We start from the raw sequence: 22,493 nt of genomic DNA, 5'->3' as shown, positions 1-22,493 counted from the left end.
GAGTTGAAGACTTTTGAATTTGCCAATCAAAAAGGGCTGGGTATGGGAAGAAGTGATCTATGCAATATAACTTGGGGGGGGGGGATTAATCATATTTTTGCAAATGTTGTAAATATAAATTACTTCTTTAAATACCTTATTTCTCTATGACTTTTTGAACATTCTTTTTCCTTTATATCCCTTATATCTTTTTTCTTTTAAATTTAGTTTGTATTATCTTTTGTTGTTTAAAAAAATACTTTTTTTAAAAATGACCAAATTTTAAAAAAAAAAACTAGTCATAAAATTTAGTGAAGGTTGAGCCCTTATGAAATTCCATCCATTCTAGTAGGGAAATGAAGCATGTACAATACTAAATTAAGTCCTTAGTATGGAATTAATGATACTTAACCTTCGTCCTGCTTTTCTTCAGAGGAAATAATACTGTGTGAAAAAAGCATTTTAAATCACAGGAAACGACACAAAATACAAACACGGCATGGGGAAAAGAAGAGAGGTTTACACTGAGCTCAGACAAAATTTGTTTGTATGTGTGCGAGAGAGAGAAATATTGCTTCAAACTCAGCTCTCCCCCTGCTGATTATATATCTATGTAGTTTTTTTTAGCAATGTGGCCAAGTGGTTTGACCCTATCTTCTTTTGATAAGGTTTTTTTTTCAACTTCCTACTCCAGTCTACATCTCCAGCTCTTTCCCATCAAAGATCTAACCCAGGTTGAATCTTCCTTTCTGAACCATACACAAGGTTAGTTAAGTGCTGCCATCTGCTGAGGTGATGTCTACACCTTCAAAATAAAAGCAATGCAGTTCTATTTGCTTGCATGGTGTACACTTATTTATATTTAATTTCTAATCTCTAAATGGCCTGATGTGGGTCAGGCAGGGACAACCAAAGGACAGAATGTGGCCCAGGTCTGCCCTATAGTGACCAGGAGGTGGGCTTGGCTCGATGGCATCTTCTTGAAAATAAATCTTCATCCACTGCCCTTTGAAGAGTTTACGCAGTCCAAGCATTCTAGGAGGTGCTGCCTTCAGGCATGCCTTATGGAGTCCAAGTAGGGAAAGCTACCTTAATAGCTTGTTGTGGGCTGTTTTGTATTTGGGACACGTTTTGTTTGCAGCAAACAGCTGCTTCAAATGCATCTGGGTAGAGGAGATTTCTGTTCCTAACAGCAACTGCCCGAGGCGCCTCAAAAGAGGGGAAGAAAAGCAAACGCGATTCAATTTTCTGTCTTCAAAACAGCCCATATGGAGTCCCCTGCCTATCTTCTCTTAGAGGAGTAAAAAGCTCAGCAGCATCAAAGGCTGCGATGACCTAGTTGAGATTTCAGCAGTTTTAACTGGCATGTCCTCAATTCCAGTTAACCCCTAGCCTGGGGATCCTCTGCTTTTTTTAAAAAATATTGTAAACAAATCTCCATTTTCCACCCACCCACCCCCACCTCAGCACTTACTGATCTCATTTTCACCCCTTAACCAATTCTGACCTATTAAAACCACCTCTTCCTCGCCCCCACCCTTAAAGCGACCACAATACTGACCCGCTCTTATGCCAACAGGGCTAGGGCGTGGGGTTAATCAAGGCTAACGGCACCACTTAAAACCATCCCAGTGTTTGCGGTGAGTCAGTGCCAAGGGAGAAGCTTTAAGTGCTGGTTATTTTTAGCCTCTGCCAATAGCTGGAGAAAAGTTTGGACTGCGGGTGAGGGAGCATGTTGCAAAAAATGTAAAAAAATGAAAGGGAGGGAGGGAGGGAGGGAAGGAGAGAGAGAGAGAGAGAGAGAGAGAGAGAGAAAGAGAAAGAGAAAGAGAAAGAGAGAAAGAAAGAGAGAAAGAAAGAAAGAAAGAAAGAAAGAAAGAAAGAAAGAAAGAAAGAAAGAAAGAAAGAAAAGAGCTCCGTTCTCAGCTCTTCTTTGCCTCCAAATTCGGGTCAGCGCCTCACGTGTCCTCCTCCTCTCGCTCTCGTTGAACGAGTGTCAAGAACAGGCAACGTGCTGGAGTCGAGCCAAAGCGGGGCGAGGAGACACCTGACTCGCGATTCACGTGGCTCGGCGGCGCAGGCCATTCCGATGGTAGGCGGGGGCTTTTTTCGCCCGAATCGCTCGGGATGCAAAAGGAGGGAAGGCGGGGGAATAAGAGGAAAAGAGCACAGGCGCGCCTCCGAGACTGACTTACACGTTTAATTACAGCTAGAAAGGAGCCCAAAAATATCACGGAAGGTGGAATCCCGGGATAAAATGGGGTGCGGGGGGGGGAGCGTAGCGTAATTCAGCAAAAGAGAAGGCGCTTTTGCATTCTCTGACGGCTCCGTGATATCTTATGTAATCAATTAACTTGGTTAAAATGGGGTTGCCTCGTTTTGTGGTTCTGTATGTTGTGCAAACAGGTCCGAGGTATGGCACAACAGCTGCAGAGAACTGCACGATCCCAAGGAAAGAAACAGATGCTTCTCCACGTTGTAGGCAGATGCCACGGTGTGCACATATACACACGCTATTCATCGCTGTTCTATTGGCATCTTTATTGTGTCGCAAAATGGGCTCCTTAAAGCAGCAGTATCTTCCCTCCAAGACGAATTCGGCTTATTTTAATGAATACCGCGAGGGGACCTGTGTGGTCCTGCCATGTCCAAAACAAAGTTAATAGCCCCAGCTGCTTCCAGATGTTACAGAAGTGGAACTTTTTGATTTCAGCTGTCACCTCCCATTTTCCCCTCTGTTTTGCAATCCAGCTAAACTACTGGTAAGAATCCAAAATAATAGGACGAGTTCATATATCACTCTAGGCTATATATTGTAGCATATGTTTGAAGTCAAAATGTAGTCATCTAAGTCTACAAGCCATGGTTTTACATATAAATGAGGTAATTTGTTACTTGTACAGATTATGTTGCAATAAATGGTATTTTCTAGCCAAGTTTGCCTGATTCCTACTAAAAGTGGGATTTTGTGGTTAGTTGTGAATCATGTCTGACCCATCTTTAGGCCTGAAAAAAATGTAGCTGCATTAAGAAATCCGAAACTTTTAAAGCAACTTTTGCATTAACACAGAAGCCTGAAAAAAGGTGAGCCGCTTTAATAAGTAACAGAGTACTGACTGCTGTGTTGACACAAGGTCTGAAGCACTTCCAAATCATCTTCAAAGCTTGTGTGGCTCTATATTGGTGCCAAGAAAACTATTCATGTAATGATCAGGAATCAAAATAAAGTTGAGGTATCCTCAACAATTTAATAAATTTTTATCCCATTATTTAATTATTAAAAACAATTCTCAAATCAGATTGTTGTTTAGCATTATTATTTAAATAATAATAATGCGGCCAATTCGCTCTCACAGGGAGGGGCTTCTCCTGGTGCCGTCCACTAGGCAATGCCAACGGGCGACACCAGGGAGTAGGGCCTTCTCTGTGATGGGCCCAACCCTCTGGAATGACCTCCCCCCCCACATTAGAACCACCACTGAGTTCCGCTCCTTCCGGCAGAAACTGAAGACACACCTGTTCCGACTGGCTGGTTTGGCATAATTTTTAACGTCTACCTCCTGGCATATATATTTCCTACTGGTTTTTTAGGGGACTTAATTTTATAGGACACTGGGGTTTTAAATTCTGTATATTTTAAATTATTTATTTAGCAATTACAGTTCTGTCTATTTTTATCCTCCTCTTATTTATGTATTTATCCATTTAATAATTTTAATTGTTTAAATTTTATTTATGATGTTTTTTATATGGACTGTACACCGCCCCGAGTCCCTTTTGGGAGAGGGGGCGGTCTAGAAGCGCTAAATAAATAAATAAATAAATAAATAAATAAATAAATAAATAAATAAATAAATAAATAAATAAATGATGCAACCAAAGATAGAGAAAGCAGGTAAATATTGATAGGCAGACAATCTGGAAAAAATAATACGTGAAGAAACCCAATGGACACAATGGGAATACAAGGAAGTGATAGCAACAGTGGACATTTTTACTATAAGTAATTAAGGTGGTGAACATATACAATACCCCTTCCTTTCTCCTCTTTTTCCCCAAAACAACAACTTTATGAGGTGAGTTGGGCTGCTAAATCCAAAGTTAGCCAGCCAGCTTTCTTGTCTATGGCAGGACTAGAACTCACAGTTCTCCTGGTTTATAAGCCATTATCTTCACCTCTACATCCAAGAGTAGGGGGTCTCTATACTTGGCAATGTAAGACTTGTGGACTTCAATTCCCAGAATTCCCCAATTAGCATGGGTGGCTGAGGAATTCTGACATTTGAAGTCCACAAGTCCTAAAGTTACTAAGTCTGCTCAAGAGGCTTGGAGACTGCAACTTTTTGCTACTTTACAATCTCAGCTGTTAGCAGAGCAACCCATATCTAATTCTGAAAAGACTCCACTTCCCAGCATTCCATTAGAACAGAGTTTCCCCAAGTAGTCAATATCAATTCCCAACGCTGGATGGGAATATCTATTGCAGTTGTAATTATTTGCGGTATTATTAATTAAACATTATTTTCATACAATAACCATTTGGGGATTGATAAACAATCCGAAACTTCATGAAGACACTGATGGGCTGAAAGGTTTAAGGACTCTTGCATTTAAATTAAAAATAAGTGTACTAGTTCCATACAGATCTAGTTCAATCAGGAAGACTATTTTTACTTAACAGCCCTGGTGGTGTGATGATTAGAAGGCAGTATTGCAGGCAAACTCTGCCCACAGCCTGGAGTTCGATCCTGATCAGCTCAAGGTAGACTCAGCCTTCCACCCTTCCCAGGTTGGTAAAATGAGGACCCAGATTGTTGCTTTAATCTGGGCTTTAAATGCGTGTCTGAGTGAACCCGTTATAAAATGGCCTTGTCAACAAACCTACCAATTGAGCCTATATGTCATATCAAGCCAGAACTAAGAAAACACATTATAGTTTAATATGAGGTACAAACACATTTTTCTTCTAATAAATATATGTTTACAGTTCAATACAAAGCAGGACTTGTTTTTGCTCTATGTTGAACTACAGGTACAGGTATCTTATGATGATTTGTTTAATAGCCAAAGTTACAATAATGCTGAAAAAAATGACTTATAACCACTTATATACTTATGACCACCACAGCATCGCTGAAATCAGATGATAAAAATTCAAGGCTTTGGAAGCTGGTATATATTTATGGCAGCTGCAGCATCCCAAGGTATGATGTAACCACCATTTACAATCTTCCAAGGGGCCTTCAGATAAGCAGTCAAATGGGAGAAGTCTGGTTCACATATAACTGCCTGATTCACTTAACAACGTGCCTAACATAAAATCAAACAAAACTACTTAATGACATCACTTAGCAATAGAAGCTGCAATCCCAACTTTGATCATAAGTTGAGAACTACCTGTAATGGGACACACATGTGATACCGCTGGCTGGTGGCATTGTCAGGGAAGGACTTGGACACAAAGCTTTCCTTTGAGCACACATTCTCTGCTAAGGAGGGGTCTCCATAGCACCATTTTGTCTAGAGTCTTAAAATGTGGAATTTCATGGCTGTTTGCAACTTGTCCAAGTGAATTGCTAGACACAAGGTTAGTACATCTGGTCAGTGTATCATCATAGCTGTCAGCCATTCTAATTTCTACACTGACTCTTGCAAGGTTTTAAAACCTGCCTTTTTTTAAAAAAAATTGCAGCTTTTCGTAGCAAATAGCCCTCTCTGCAGAAGCAATCCCCTTGCTGCATTGCCCTTCTCGCTGTTGCATGATTTTCAACTATGTTGCACCTGCCTCATCCATCACCCACCATTACAGAATCTGTGCTGCTGATACTGCGGTTTGTTTGTAAGCAGCAGTGCCGATAAAGGCAGCAGTGGCAGCCAACACGAACGATTTCTGAACCTCCAGCAAGCAAAGAATAGGTATGGCACCTTACGTGTTTCAGCGAGAAAAAGAATTGCTATTGCGGGATACCCACAGAGATCAATCCTTGGCAACCTCCAGAACTGCCATGCCAAAGATAGCTGCTGTGCTGCTTGTTTCTGGTGACCTGAATTTACCTGATAAAGGCAAATTGAGCTGTGCTCTGAATTGCCTTTAACGCTAACAACAGCTGGGGGAGTCCTGCCTTATGTCAGAATGTAGGCCAAGAAGCTGCTGCTTTTTCCCTCCGCCCACCTCTTTTTATTTATTTATTTTTTTTTTTTGAAAAATGGCAAATCTGATTTCCCTCCTCTCTCTGCAGATATGAGCAATGGCCCTATTTTGAGCTCATATCGGAATCACTTTGAAGCTGACCTTTGCATATGTTATTTCCTTGGCTCTAAAGACTGCAGTCCAATAGGAAAGAAAAATTACTCAAATTTTGCTTACTTAGCTGAATAACTGAAAACAGCAACCCCAGTCAATTTTTAATAGGGAAATTCCTGGTCCAAATTCAGAAACTATCTTCCACCCAAAATAACAAAAAAAAAAAGTCATTGATGGAATGATGTTTTTCAAGCCTCTGTACTCCTAGCATAACAACTTCACCACAGGATTGCCTGGTGGCAGATGAAATTAAAGAAAATCAAAAGGACCTGATAATAAGATGAGATTAAAAGCTTACTAAAAGGCGGGGGAAATCCTCCTTGTATCAAAACCATTTTTCCAACTCTTCAGGCTAGTTAAAAAAGGACTAACAGTGTTGTCACCCAAGTACCAAAGGCAAATGCATTCTTTTTTACTTTACCTTACTTGGAACTAGGATAACACACACACACACACACACACACACACACCTGAAGAGAATTTCATTTTTTCCCCTCCTACTATAGTCCTTATTTCTTCCTTTACAGCAAGAGCCTTTAATGCAGCTAGCTTTATTCTTGCCCATCCCTCTCCTCTCATATGTTCAACCCGGCGCCACAAGTTTTCTCGCTACAGAAGAAATGGCTTGCCATCCAAACCTTCACAAATCCTGCTTCTTTATTACCCGGTCATGAGAAGTCCCATGTAAAGCAATATGTCAAGAATAATGACTCTTCCGCACAATTTAAGAAAGTAAAAATGAGGTTTTGGGCCTTATGAGAGAAAATTCTCCCAAGGGTGCAGCCAAGGCTTTGACATATAGAAGGCAAAAACATCAGGGCAGAAATCAGCACATCAGGATTTGTTATCTGTCAGTTATAACCAACCACCTGGAACTAAGTCAGGCAAGAAAAATCGGTATTTAGCTGGCGCCGAGTTTTTCCCTTGCTCATCCCATTCCCTCTGTCCCTAATCTAATATAGAAAAATGTGACGATTAGGGAGGTGACAATGTTGTCCTTGTAAGATGGAACCAAGACTACATACAAATGGTGCATGAGCCGAGAAGAGTCTCAGCTGAAGTGTGTCAGGAGACATCAACTCATTCAGATGTTTAAAGTATGTCTATACCCTCCATCAGTGGAACAGGGATGGGTGGCATAAAAGAGAGCAGCAGCTCATCTTTTTTGGCTTTAAATAGGTTAAACGAATCAGCGAACATCCATGAGCTTGCCAGAACTGTAGTCGCACTCCTAGAGTGCCTAGGAAATAAATGCAACATTAAAGATAACTTGTTTTCCTAGTGGGGCCAGATAACCCTTCAGTAACATAGATTAAATGAATCTAGGTTTCCAAAGATCCATTGTTTGCAGTATTGTTTATGTATTTTACTCTAAAGGTCAGATTAAAGCTCCAAACAAGAGCTATCCTTGTATCCAACCTTATTCTATAAAGTGCTGAGAAGTTGGAACACTTTAGAAAGAAGAGTTTTGTGGGAATTTGTTCCATACTATGCTTGAACACCTAGCCTAGTTTGTACTGGCAGCCCTGATTAGTCATGGATCGCCAGAATTGGAAGTATAAGGCTTTCCCAGGCCCACCTACAGAAGTCCCTACGGTCTTATGGCATGTGTAATATGTATGAACTGCTGCTACTATAGGACATCGTGGGAAAATCCATTCTCTGGCTTAGACATATTTGAGCTTCTTTGAAATTCTGAAGACAGAAGAATCCAGCTTGCTCCCAGTGCGAGCAGAGAGGTTGTTCAAGTTCACGGGTAAAAATTAACTAGCGGAAATGATGTAGGCAACCGTTTACTGCAAGTATCTTTGAATCATTTTTATTTGTTTTATTACATCATAGAATGCAAATAATCAAGTTGACTTTTGGTGGTTGGCTTCCAAAAAAGTTCAAGGTAAGAAATGGGACCAGAGAGACTGTGGCCAAGAACTCATACTTGGGCAAGATTCCCAGCAGATTCTAATAGTAAACACTTTATTACCTATTATTATACATAAATTGATGTAAGAAAAAACCACTGGACAGATTATTCTAGTTCAAGAAGTAGGTTTTGTTGAGCTACAACACTCTTACTCATCCTTGCCTTTAAGAGAAAGATAGAAAGAATTGGTCAGCAATATCTGGAAAAGCATACTGGTTGTCCTCAACTTATGACTACAATTGACCCTGAAATTTCTGCTGCTAAGCGAGGGAGTTGATAAGTGGATTTTTGCCCCACGTTACGATCTTTTGGGCGCAGTTGTTAAGCAGATCATGCAATTGTTAAGTGAATCGTGAGGTGGTTAAGCGAATCTAGCTTCCCCCATTGACTTTGCTTGTTGGAAGCCAGCTGGGAAAGTTACAAATGTGATCCTGGGACCCCAGAACAGTGCAACTCTCATAAACATATGCCAGGTGCCAAGAGCCCGAATTTCGATCATGTGACTACGGGGGATGCTGCAACAGCCATAAGTGTTAAAAACAGCCATAAATCATCTTCTTTTTCATTTCTGTAGTAATTTCAAAAGGTTGCTAAACCTCGATTGTGGTAAGTCAGGAACAACCTGTACATTCCCCATTGCTGTTCTAACTGAAACAGTCTTGCACCCGTCAATTAAATGTAGCCTTGCATTTCTAGTCCTTGTTACTCCACACAACCTCACTGCTTCTAAATTAAGCTCCAAGGATATCGCCTTTTCATACGACGACGCAGCATCATACGACACAGCAAGCGCTGTTTACTGATGAGCCCACACCAGAAAGAACAAAAAAGAGGAACGGGGTCATCCTCTCCTTTCTTTCCCTTCAGCTTCCCTAACACTCCAGAAAAGCTTTCGTTGATGCTTAAATGCTACCAAAGCCCAAAACGTTTCCTGCAAAGGTAAGCCACAAGCTGCTTTGCTCAAAGAAACTCCACACAGGTGGAAGGCCTCTGCCCAATCAGGGCTGGGTTGCCATATCTTGCCTGCTGCAATGCATTATAGCTTTGATCTCAGTCTCTCTGGCACCTGTGTAAGTGTTGTTGACGCCTGCAGTCAGCAAACTAGGTCAAAGTTACCCACAATGGGGAGAAAGGGCAGGGTGAGGGGGCAGCTCTAAGTTGGGAAGGAAAAGAGTATTTTTGATACGCAAAACCAGCTCTCTGTAAGAATCCAATGGGAATAAGAAATTAAAACAACCTTACACACTGTTGTTCACTTGAGAGTAGTAAGCATCAAGCTCATTTATTTACTTATTTATTTATTTATTTATTTATTTATTTATTTAAACTTATTAGTCGCCCCCTCTCCCCACAGGGACTCGGGGCGACGTACACAAGCAACAGTCAAACAGTGTCATACAGAGGAGGTAAAAAATAAATAAATAATTACAATACTGAAAAAGGTTAAAACCTCAATAACATTAATAGTTTAAAAACTAAAATTAACAATTAAAAATGACCTAGGGGTGGATAAGTTGTCGAGTTATGCCAGGCCGGCTAGCCGAAAGAGGTGGGTCTTCAGTTTACTGCGGAAGGAGCGGAGATCGGAGATTTGAAAAGGCGGTACACCAAAGAGTATTGTCTAATAAAGAACAAGCAACTCTTTTCCAATGTATAAAACCTATTTGCTCTTCTATGCTTGTTTGTCCAGAACTGATGCTAACTCACTACAAGTGTACAGATACGGTAGTCCTCAACTTATGACCACAATCGAGCCCCAAATTTCTGTTGCTAAATGACACATTTGTTGAATTTAGTGCCATTTTATGACTTTTCTTGCCACAGTTACTAAGTGAATCACTGCACTTATTAAATTACTAACACGGTTGCTAAGTCAATCTGGCTTCCCCATTGACTTTGCTTATCAAAAGGTGATCACATCACCCCGGGACACTGCAACCGTCATAAACAGTGGTCAGTTGCCAAGCATCTGAATTATGATCATGTGACCATGTGAAAAGCAGTCATAAGTCACTTTTTTCAGTGATATTGTAACTTTGAATGGCCACTAAACGAACTGTTGTAAGTCAACTAATCACAAGTTTGGCTTGGATACATATTTATATATAAGGAGAGCTTCCTTTCTTTCCCTTGAAGTTTCTCTCCCTCCCTTTTAAGGCTGTCGTCATGCCTCGAATGCATAAAAACTTTGTGTAGGTGGAGTTTTTCAATTTATTTATAAATCTGAACCCTGCATGTTCCCCAAGTGATGCTATTGATCACAGGCAAGCTGTATTTGGGGGTTGCCATTTTTGTGTAAGCATTGAACCCCATTTTATATTTGGGGAAAATGTCAGGACTATCTTTAAAAAAAAAAATCTGCCCATAGTGCCTTAAAATCCTTCTCATTTGAATCCAGTGAAGCTGTCAGAGCAGGATTCTGGGTTAGAAGACCGGAGACCAATTTCACAGAATGACCCAAAGGATCATCAAATCCAGCTGTGTTGATTTCTTGCCTATAAAAATGGCCCAAATATACATTGCTATCTAAAGAGACATGGCAACGAGACAGCTGGGTGATCAATACGATAGCACAGAAGTGCAAAGCAAGCTGTTATAACATTAACATCACTTAACAAGTGCCAGAAAAATATACCTAAAACAAATAAATAAAGAAGTGAGCTCCAACTTTTTTCAGTAGAGAACAATTATGAAAGACGGCAATCTCTTAGTTTTGTGGTTGCCATATTGTTTTATGTATATTTTTTCTGGCATTTTTTAATCTTTCCCTTTTGTCCCCTTCCCTTTCTTCCATTTATGTTAGTTTGTATTTTATTGTTTTGTTGAATTTTAACAAAGCTCTGTGAAAAAACCCTTAATATCACCAACTAATTCCTGACCCATAAATGGAATGTCTGTTGACATGATTTCTTTCATTCCATCACTCAACTGCTTGTTATCTTGTGTCCACCCTCCATCAAATTGAGAGGACACTTTTTCACCCCTTCAAGAAAATGTGCTGTGGATTAATCCAAGTAACATACAGATATGTAATCAGTGCTGAGGTTTTCAAATTATTAGATAAATCCCATAAAAGATTAGCTTTCGCAGAGCATAAGCAATTCTATATTCTTTTATACAACCTAATTCTGTGGGTCTGTGCTCTGTCTTAAAGGCAGAAAAGGTTCCTTCTGATGCTGTTATCACAATAGCAACATTGGGTGAGCATGCAGACCCCAGTTTCATTCCCTTTTCAATGCCTCTACTGATATCCCTGTCCTGATTCCCACTCCTCAAGATCCTAAGGGCTGGGGCTAGCCTTGAAAAGCAAGAGAGATGCATGAGTCACACCCACTCTTCTCTTTCATTGGCATGAGAGCCATGGTGGTGCAGTGGTTAGAATGCTGTATTGTAGGCTAACTCACTGCTCACTGGCAGTTCAATTCTGTCCAGCTCAAGTTAGACTCAGCCTTCCATCCATTCGGTAAAATGAAGATTTGGATTATTGGGGGCAATATGCTGACTCTGTTAGCTGCTTAAGAAAGGGCTATCTAGCACTCTGAAGCAGTATATAAACTTAAGTGTTATTGCAGTGATGGGAAACCTTTTAGGCACAGAGTGCCCAAACTGGAAGGTGCGCATATGCCCGCACCAGAGCACCAGAAACTCAATGACCAGCTAGTGGGTGCACATGTGCGGCTTGGAAATCCGACAACCAGCTGGCATGCGTGCCTTGGAAACCCAACAACCAGCTGGCATGCGTGCCTTGGAAACCCAACAACCAGCTGGCATGCGTGCCTTGGAAACCCAACAATCACCTGGCTGAGCTGGGGCGACAGTGCATGTGCCCATAGAGAGGGCTCTGTGTGTCATGCCATTACGGTGTAAGTGCTACACTTCTGCTGTCTTCCTAGTATTTGGCTTAGTAGAGGCCACCGTAAACTAGGCACTGGCTTGCTTAAGGGAAGGCAAAAAGAAAAGGAGGAATTTTTCTTGGGATAGATCATTTTGTATAGATTATAGAAAATGTACAAATCCCTAATTGACTGACCTTATTTTCCAACAATCCCTTTTGAGTAACAATCCGTGTATATCTTTCTAACAATACGAAGTTGGAGCTGCAACCAACACTTTCCCTGGGAATAGTGTGTGTGTGTGTGTGTGTGTGTGTGTGTCTTTGTAGCAGGGATGAAGTGGCTTACAGGTATCAAGATTCTCTCTTCCACATAACCATGAAATATGCTGGGACTCCATCTATCACTCCCTACCAACTGCAGTATCAGCTTCAGCAGTAAAATTAATGGCTGAGCAAAAATATCAATGCTCTTGACTGCCCAAATTCTGTGATTTACACAGAAGTCTAACAGTACGTGCAAACATAAGAGAGGGGGAGCATTTGGTATTTGTAGATGTATGTACTGTGATGTGATTTGTAGAACCACGAACTGAACGCCCAGTGCATATACTTCATTGTACTAGCTGAGACTATAGAACTCTGAGAGAACGTGTTATTTTGAGCATGCAGAGAGGTCAAGGATCTGCGGGGAAAGGAAAAGCACTGGTTAATTTTCTCCTTAAGAAGAAAGCTGTCCATGAAAACCACTGATCATTAGAAAATGAATGGATTCTGGAAAAACAGGAGAAGATTCCTGGTTTGTATACCCAAAATAAAATAGCCTATGGAAGAAAACGTCAAACAATATCAAAAGCAGAAAACAATGTTTTGAACACATCTAGGCTCCACGGACAGTTTCTACTGAAAACACAGAGAATTCTTCGAAATGTATGGAGATATATGTATTGGCACAATAGGGTATTCTGTGCCAAAGTTTTGGTGCAAAAGACATTCAGGCCAGAAAGCTAGAAATATTTATTTGGCACCTGGAAACAGTAACACCAGCATATGAATAATGCAGTTTATATAACATTATTGGTCTAATTGATTACTCTTTTAAACATAACTTCCTTGTTGAAAGGAAAAGACTCTCAAGGCTACAGATAAGAGCCTGGCAGTAACGGTGTGTGGAAAGAATGGTTTAATGAAACACAGGTTTCCTTTAATAGTTGCAATGGCTTCTGGCTAGCAGAAGGCCACATTTCACCATTCTATGGCTGAAAATATGTGCAGCTACTATATTCTCCAGACTTGTAGCCTGGAACCAAAATAATATTTTGAAGCATAACTCAGATACCATCTCTCTCCAAATATTTACAGCCCAAGCTTCATCCACTGAGATCTAATATCGATGAAGGGATTAACATTGTTTTAAATACATATTTACAGAACATACCTTATTCAGGTAGTCCTCGACTTACAACCATTCGTTTAGCACTGAAAAAAGTGAGTTACGACTATTTTTCACACTTGCAATCATGCAGTATCTTATAGTCACATGATCAAAATTCAGATGCTGGGCAATTAGTTCACATTTATGAAGGTTGCTGTGTCCTGGGGTGTGTGTGTGTGTGTGTGTGTCATGTGATCCACCTTTGGTGACCTTCTGACAAACAAAGTCAATGGGGAAGCCAGATTCACTTAACAATTGTGTTACTAACTGAACAACTGAAGTGATTCACTTAAAAATTGTGGCAAGAAAAGTTGTAAAATGGGATAAAATTCACTTAACATATCTCATTTAGCAACAGAAATTTTGAACTCAACTGTGTTCGAGGACTACCTGTATAAGGCACTTATAGCTTAAATGTCTGTAACTACAAGTGCAGAGCCAGCATGAAGAACAGAAAAAATGCTTTTAATTCCAGAATTTACAGAATGGTTGGCAAATGCCAACCCAAAGGAACAATCTGATCCTAGATCCAGCCGTTATTATGTGTTCAGCCCAAACACACACATAGGGTGATTTACGAGAGAAGCAAAAATTCTAGAATACACAGGCTTATTCATTTCCATATTCTACTCCTGTTGTGCCTCCTTCCAAGAAAAGGAGAAGCAAGCTTTGAAACGTTCATCTTCTGCAAGAACCAAAGGGAAGAGAAAGATTTGATTCTTTGCCTTTGAAATCCAACTTAAATCTGTTTGCAAACTGGTCTATTTACCAACCACTGCCATTGCAGTGTTTCTGTGCCTCTCGCTTCTGAGTCTATTGTTGAATTCCTTAAGCGGGAATTAATTTTGAGTGCTTCTTCATAGGACAGGCCATTTTCCAGCAGTACTAATATACAGGATGCTACACTAAGCACAGCATCCTTTGGGCAGCTTTGAAAGCCAACAGCTTCCATCCACTCCTGTGGGAGAAAAGGCAGCAACAACCATTTCTTTTACAATCGTTTAAGTTTTTTTTTTTCACTTGATGTGTCAGACAGTTCTCTAGGTTTGCCATATACTGTAGGTGCAAAAAGCAGAGGCAAACAAAACATCATTTACACAACATTTCCAAAGACAACCCAGAGCACAGTCCTAAGACTCCTGCAATTTAGATGGGGGTGCTGAATTAAGCAAGAGTTGAAGCAGCAAAATATGACACTTGAAGCCAAACTATCTGTTAGTCCCACCTGAAAGCCACTTCTAGAACACTGGAAACAGCCTGCCTTTCCTACTTGTTCTCATCGCCAGCACCTTTTAAAAATTTATTATGTATATCTCATCTTTATTATTTTAATGTAAACAACTCAAGGCAGTGCATATATCTAATCCTCCTTCCTTCTCCTATCTTCCCAACAACAACAACAGGGATAGGCAAGATGGACTGAGGGTGAGTGACAGTCCCAAGGTCACCCAGCTGGCTTTCATGGCTCTGATAACACTAGAACTCATGATCTCCCAGTTCCTAGCCCGATGCCTTAACCACTAGAGTAGTGATGGCAAACGTGTTTCTGCTCGGGTGCCAAAAGGGTGTGTGCGCGTGCGATAATGTACAAGTGCGTGCCCATATCCATAATGCAATGCCTCCCCCAGGGCACATGCGCGCACAACAACAACACCCCCGGTACCCACCCACCCCCATGCATGCGCACAGGCCTCACTGAAGCCTGACTTCCGGTAGCCCTGTTGGGCCATTTTTTGCTTTCCCCGGGGTTTAGGAAAGCCTCCTGAAGCTTGGGAAGGGTATGAAACACCCCAATGGGCCTACCAGAAGTTCATTGCCTAACTTCCGGTAGGCCCGTTGGGCCCATTTTTCACCACCCACAGGCTCCAGAGACTTTCCTGAAGCCTGGGGAGGGTAAAAACGACCTCCCTGCCCTCTGTAAGTCCGAAAATCAGCAGGCCAGCACGCACAAGTGCACTGGAGCTAACATAGGGTAACACCTCGCATGCCCTCAGATATGGCTCCGTGTGCCATAGGTTCGCCATCAGGCAAGCTGACTCTCTTCAGAAGCTCAGCCCATAGCTAGTAAGGGTGAAGCCCAAAACTGGGGCAGGAAGCATGGAAGGTTCCCTGTTTCTCCAACGAGAAAACAAAGCAGAGGAGAAACCTGCTAGAATCCACATTCCAACAGAGGGGGAAGCACACGAGCGAGTGAAAAGAATTACTTCCCAAAGCTGAAGACAACCAAAGTTTTTGTTCTCCCAAAATATCAACAGCTGCTTTGCAGCCAGTACTATGTTTGATAACGAAGATGGAGGGAAAAAAACCTTGTACAGAAGACATACAGATTTGTCCTGCTTGAGTTTTGCTTGCTGTTTCCTATCCCTAATGTAGATTTTTAGAGAATTTCACTGTCAAAAATATAGTTGGATGCCTTATCCTAGACTTACGTCTATCAAGACACAAACTTGCAATGTTATCCAATCCAAAATGTGTACCTAGTTCCCAATTCTGTTCAACTCTTGACCTATAATATCAAACACTGCTATCTTTGACATGCTTGACATGTGCTAACCTCACATTACCATATCATACTGAATTATAAAATACCCACCTAGTGACTGCATTATTTAGAAGGCCAGCAAACAGTTGAGTAGTTCAGTGTTCTCTGCCAACACAGCCATCATAAATGCCACAGGAACTAGCATGTATAAAAGAATTTCAACTGCCTAAGCTGCCTGAGAAGGTTGGACTCATCAAAGGATCACCTGCTCCCAGCTGGAATCTTCATTGCAGATTCTTCTCTGTCAACAGAGTGGCTTTCTAGTTCCTATGGACTGCTTCCTCCATCCCATTAGCCAGGATGACTAAGGTTTTTAATTCCAACACAAGGTATCTGACTAAGGAATACTGCCATAGAGGTTGGGATCCTTTATTTTACAGTATACAGAATTAGTTACCATATCTCAATTCCGAATCTTTGCTAATCGGGGCCAAAAATATCTAACTCTGAGAAACATCCTCCTGAATAACCTACAGAAAGCTGCAACCCATCACCAAGGTATGAAAAACATATGAAGAATGGTTGCAGGAACTAGGTATGGCTAGTCTAGTGAAAAGGCCTAGCGACATGATAGCAATATTCCAATATCTGAAGAGAGGATCAACCTATTTTCCAAAGCAGCAGAAGGCAAGACAAGAAATAATGGTTGTAAACTAATCAAAGAGAAAAGCAACCAGGAATTAAGGAGAAACTTCCCAACAGTGAGAACGCTTAACCAGTGGAACAGCTTGCCTTCAGACGTTTTGGGTGCTCCAACACTGAAGGCTTTCAAGAAGAGACTGGAAAACCACTTTTCTGAAATGGTATAGAGCAGAGGTGTCAAACTCAAGGCCTGAGGGCCGGATTCAGCCAATGCAATCAAGTTTGACACCCCTGGCATAGGGTCTCCTACTTAAGCAAGGGGTTGGACTAGAAGGTCTCCAAGGTTCCTTCCAACTCTATTCTGATTGAAGGTATATGGCCTTGCCCTGAATAGGGGTCATTTCCCAGGACTGCCTGGAATGGTGGCAAAATGGGAGTTCAGTTGACTGTATCAGGGAACAACTTAATCCTTCCAAGTCCTCTCTGACCATAAATATCTCCTATGACTTTCTTTTTTGGCTCAGCAGAAGGCTGTCTCATACCTAAGCCAGCCAGGGAAGAAAGGAATCTGAAGAGTAAACTCTGAACTTCCCCTGAGCTGTAGATGGATGTATCTGCCTTGAATAACCTTAGTCCTTATAAATAGAATCCACCAAAGACTGTTTTGGTAGGGAAAACATTCCTGACCTGTTCTGCCAGCCTTCAAAAGATTGCTCCTGGGCCCTGAGGGCAGATGTAACTATGTTTGGCCTCCTCTTTTCTCAGTGAATCATTTTGTGATTAACTGGAGGAATTCTCGGGCACGTGCAGGTGCCAGGCTTGTGTTGTTAGAGGATTGCACTCAGGATTAGTTGGTATAGAAACATATTTTCAGCCTCCACCTATGCCCTGAAGAAAATCTTTCAAATACAAAAGCTGACCCAGCTCAAGAAAAGGGAAGCCTGGCACCCATTCAGTTTCTAGGGATATTGCTGCTCTTACAAAATTCCTATTTGAGAACAGGGCCATCCCCAAAAGAATCAATATTGAATGACAGCCATCCAACAAAAAGCACACTAACAATGTGATCTGACTGAGATGTCACTACAATGGTACCTCGGTGCTCATCGTGAATTGGTTCTGGAGGTGCGATAAGCACTGAAAAGATGTGTGTCAAACAAATTTTTCCCATAAGGAATAATGTAATGAGTCACAAGGCAGCCGACACCAGCAAGTTGTAGCTTGAGTACAAAACAAACAATGAGTACCGGGCAAAATTTTCATGTCACAATGTGTTGCACACCAAATGTATGAGTTTCAAACAGTTCATTACCAAGGTATCATTGTACCTGGCAAAGGTCCCACATCGATGTGAAACCAGAAATTATCATAAATGGACCCCCTGGAATATCAAAGAACTTAAAGAGGTTACATATAGTAGCAGGGCAGAACAAATAACAAATTTCTGAACATTAGGAGTAAAGGATTGTGTTCCATTATTAGACTGGGTTCATACATCATGCCAAACCATGGCTTCTTTAACTGTGCTACTTAATCACCAAGTGGCTGGGAAGTTCACACACTTAAGTCAAAACCAAACAAACCAAAGTATAGCTTAGCGCAGTGTGCAAACTGGGTCACTCAGTGAAATCTCTTGCTCAATATTGTCAGCTCAGCACGCAATTACTGTTGCAGGAAACTCCAAAACTTCTGAGAACAATTTTTTCCCCAACCTTCCTGGAGGTGGAAGAAATTGGCTGCTAAAGCTTCCTCCAGTAAAAGTGGTGCTCTACTAGCAAGCCATGAACACAAACAATTGTCCTTTGTAGTGGATCAACTAAGATACAAGACCAAACACTGAAGATATCAAATCTCCTCTGAGAAGCAGTCTAGAGTCCTCACATCTGTCCCTACCTCCTGTTTTGGGGCAGCAGCTTGGCAATTCCTATTGCCAGCATCTCTCTCTATAGGGACACCTTGAATTTGAGAGAGACAAGTACTCCAACCAATGTATACAATCAAGGTTGGAGAGATAGAAGATAGAATACTAGTAAGTCACTGCATTCTAATGCTTTAAAAATTTCCCATATGGAACTGCAAAAGCAGCTTTAAGATATATGAAGCAGCTTCCATTCAACTCCCAGAATTCCCCAGCAAAAGCATGCTTGATGGAGAATTCTGGGAAGTGAAGTCCATATATATTAAAGTTGCCAAGGTTGGGAAACACTGGTCCAAAGGATCATTTACAAGGAGAGAGAAATACAGATATGCATCATACTGTGAAAAGAGAGCAGAGCTGAGAATGGCTACCCCAGTTCTGCACATTTCAAAACTTTACAGCAAATTTAAGAAACCCAGCAAGGAAGACATCCTTACATGGAAGTTAATTCAATCTAGGTTGGCATGCAATCTACATTAAACCAACAGATACACATACAAGGAACTAAGTTAAGTGAAAATAGAATAATATTTTACTCTTTGGAATAATATGCCAAATCTCCAGCAGCAAAAGATAAACGTCATCTGCATGAAACACCATATATATATATATATATATATATATATATATATATATATATATATATATATGTATGTATGTATGTATGTATGTATGTATGTATGTATGTATGTATGTATATGTATATATATATAAAATCTGTGTCTACCAACATTTGTATCTACAGCGTTCTGCTTCTGAAAAGTTAGCACCCAAATTGCTTTGCAGATCAATGAAGCTATGGTGCCTTTTAAAATCTTGCTTAAATTACCCTTGCTGCAGAAATTTAATCAAAATCTTCAGTGCAGTAACGATGGAAGCCTGTTTTTTTTTTAAATCAACATAATATCTAATTCTGCCCAGGCATTCCTTTCTCCCTTTTCTTTCCTCCGAGCTGGCTGGGTAATTCTGGGAATTGAAGTCCACCCATCTTCAAGTTGCCACGATTGAGAAACACTCTTCTGGATGGTTTGGACTACAATTCTCATGATATCTGAACTCAGCTTATGGGAGTTAAAATCCACACCTGCTGTAGGACATCAGATCATTTACCTCAGACATATCAAAAAGTGGAGGCTTTTTTGGATTAGCCCAGGAACCTAGTTTATCTGAAAACAGCGGCTTTCCTTGCCTCAACGCTTTCCCGGTTTTGCTTTTGACTATTGACTGCAAACTCTTCTCCCACATTCCACAACAGTCAAATCGCACTGACCCCACCTAACCTCTCCCGCATCCATACAAAAGGCGGGCTGTAGGGAGCCTTCCCTCCCCCCCGCTTCACCTCCCATTCTTCCAGCCGAGGATAACGCAAAAACAAGAAGCCGCTTTCCAGAATCATCCATCAAACATCGCTCGGGTTTGTTTACCGAGCAGCACAAATTGCAGCGGCAACCCATCTGACCCCGTTTCATTGTACACAAATCAAAGCGATTTGGAACAGCGATTCTCGGGGGGATGGTCTCCCCACCCCTCAAAGTCCCTGTCCCTCACTCAGTCCCAGTAGTGAAAGATCCGCAGTCTCTTAGAATTGCACTGCACCAATAAGTCCCCTCTTTCTTTCTTTGTATTGCATACATCTCCAATCGGCTGTTTTGTAGCCCCTTTTCCTCTTCCATAACCATTTCAGTACCAACAAAAACTGTTTTTTACCACCACCACCCCGGACTCCTCTTCTCCTTTAGCTTTTGCTGTGGATTCCCCAACCCAACCCAATCCGTCTTTTTTTTTTTTTTGAACCCGTTTCCATAGACGACCCAAGAAAGGCTAACAATCTAAAGCAGAATGCCAAAGAAGGCATTTCCCGGTGGCTGTTTGTTTTTTTTAAAGGAAAATGAATTAAAAACCCCAGACTTAGTCGCTCCTTCCGGTGTAGTGAGCTACAGTATAGTGGGCAAGCTAAGGAGTGGAAAACGTTAAAAAAGAACCCCACCCGCCCGTGATGGCATGAAAATACAAAAAAAAACCATTCAACACCGTAGCGAGCTTCTCGGCTACTTCATTTCCTCTCTTTCTCGACCTCCCTCGGTTCGTGCCCATCAGCCCACTTGCAATCCGGAGGGGAAGTGGGGGGGCGAGAGAGAGAGAAAGGAGAAATAAAATTGCAGCAGAAAACAAGAGGCTTACCGGAATTGTTATCCATGCTGGGTCTCTCTCTCTTCCGCCGTCCTCCCGTTATTATTAGTGCAAACCTTGCTTCTCGGGTTGCCCAAATACAATAATAATAATAAAAATAATAATAAAAATAAAAAAGAGGGGAGGTAGGGAATTGCCTCGGGGAGGGCAATGAAGAGTTGCGCGTTGGGATTCAATTGCTCGCTTTCGTAGGAAGCGCTGGGCTCTCCCAAATCGAGCCAAAAAAGAATAATAACTAGAAAGGGGGCGATCGGTAGCAAAAGCCGGCTGTGCGCGACGAGGGAATCCTCCCCACCGTCCCCCCTCTTCTCCTGCCGGTGTGTGTGTGTGTGTGTGTGGTTGTGTGTGTGTGTGTGTGTGTGTGTGTGTGTGTGTGTGTGTGTGAGAGAGAGAGAGAGAGAGAGAGAGAGAGAGAGAGAGAGAGAGAGAGAGAGAGAGAAGAGCGCGCGCGCGTGCTTGCCTACTCCTGAGCCACCGCGCTCTGCAAAATGGTTTGTGCTTCCAGGAGGCAGCGGTCGTGTTCTCCACTGCGACTTCCACGTGCTTTTTGGAAGCAAGGCTCGGCAAGAGGCTGAAGCCGAGCCGTCCCCTCTCCCTCCCTCCCCAACCCAGTTCCCTGAATTCGAGGCTATGTGGGTGAGCTTTCCTGCTGGGGGTTGGGTTGCGGGTGTTTTTTTTTTTCTCTCTCTTCCCCTTTGCTTATTCAACTCCCAAGATGAATCGCTGGCTCTTGTTTTCCAGCCAAGGCGAAGAGCGGGGGAGTTAGGATCTGGCGTACCTCAAGCGGCTGGCTCATGTGTAGCCTGCATGTGACAGAATCAAAGGCTTGCCCCACTGACACACATTCGGGCAGCCCAAGCGATGACATCAGCTCCGCGGCTCTGCACATGGGCAGGAAGGCGGAGCGGGAGGAGGGACGCGGCGGAGCTCGGGATAGGGGAAGAAATTCGCACATAAGCACCGGCCCGACACTGGTCCCAGGTCGGACGTGGTCGAAGGGCAAGGCTCAGGCTTTTTGCCAGTGTCGAAAATGGAACCGGGTGAAGCGGGGGCTCCGAGCGAGCGAGAACAAGTAAAACGGGCAGAGGTGAGGTGCACCGCTTTGCGACTTCTGCTAAGTGTGTGTAAGGGGCGCTGCAAAAAAAAGCAGAGATGCGCCTCTGTTATTACAGAAATTGCCAAAGAGCCATCAGTAAACAGCCCAACCAAAGAATCCCTAAGACCACCACCCCCCCACCCTCACACAGACAGGCAAGACATCAGAATATAAACTGATAGCAAATTAGTAGTGGCGGATTAAGGCTCACTGGTGCCCTAAGCATTGACAAATCTTGGTGCCCCTCTCCTTTGTACATACCCTACAAATCTTCATTAGTTTTTTTTCTTTCTCAACTTTGTGGTGCCCCCTTGGGGTTGGTGCCCTAAGCAGGTGCTTAGTCTGCTTAATGGTTAATACACCACTGCTTACTAGCACTTGATGATGTTACCTAGTTAGGGTAATGAAACATCTGCAAGAAAACAAGCAAGCTCAGAGCAATGCTGCTTCACAGTGCTTTACAGCCCTCTCTAAGTGGTTTACAGAATCAGCACATTGCCCCTAACAATCTGGGTCCTCATTTTACCCACCTCAGAAGGATGGAAGGCTGAGTCAACCTTGAGCATGGTGGGATTCAAACTGCCAGATTGCAGGCAGTGGGCAGTCAGCAGAAGTAGCCTGCAGTACTGCATTATAACCATTATGCATTATAACTGCGGCTCTCAGAGCGCACCAAGGACCCTGAGCTACAAAT

General features: G+C 42.1%; 1 protein-coding gene across 5 annotated transcripts in view; it reads right to left on the bottom strand.

Annotated features, from left to right (window-relative positions):
• Positions 1 to 21,521, bottom strand: part of LOC309383980 (nuclear receptor subfamily 1 group D member 2-like) — a 40,273-nt gene extending 18,752 nt beyond the window's left edge. The window contains exons 1-2 of one of the 5 annotated variants that reach the window (XM_081937092.1): positions 1,541 to 2,043; positions 392 to 406 (exon numbers count right to left, since the gene is read on the bottom strand). Coding sequence is in view for 2 of the 5 variants with exons in the window: in XM_081937088.1 (XP_081793214.1) it covers positions 392 to 440 (49 nt within the window). In the remaining 3 variants the exon portion in view is untranslated. Of the gene's footprint in view, positions 1 to 391; positions 1,401 to 1,540; positions 2,051 to 20,694 lie in introns of those variants that run through there. The other 4 variants (XM_081937089.1, XM_081937093.1, XM_081937091.1 and 1 more) reach the window with 4 other exon arrangements.
• Positions 21,522 to 22,493: the final 972 nt, after the last annotated feature.

This window comes from Natrix helvetica (assembly GCF_964273705.1).
Source record: "Natrix helvetica genome assembly, chromosome: 1".
Classification (NCBI taxonomy): Eukaryota; Metazoa; Chordata; class Lepidosauria; order Squamata; family Natricidae; genus Natrix; species Natrix helvetica.
Note: the sequence above shows the minus strand (reverse complement) of the source record. Positions and strands in the feature narration are given on the sequence as shown.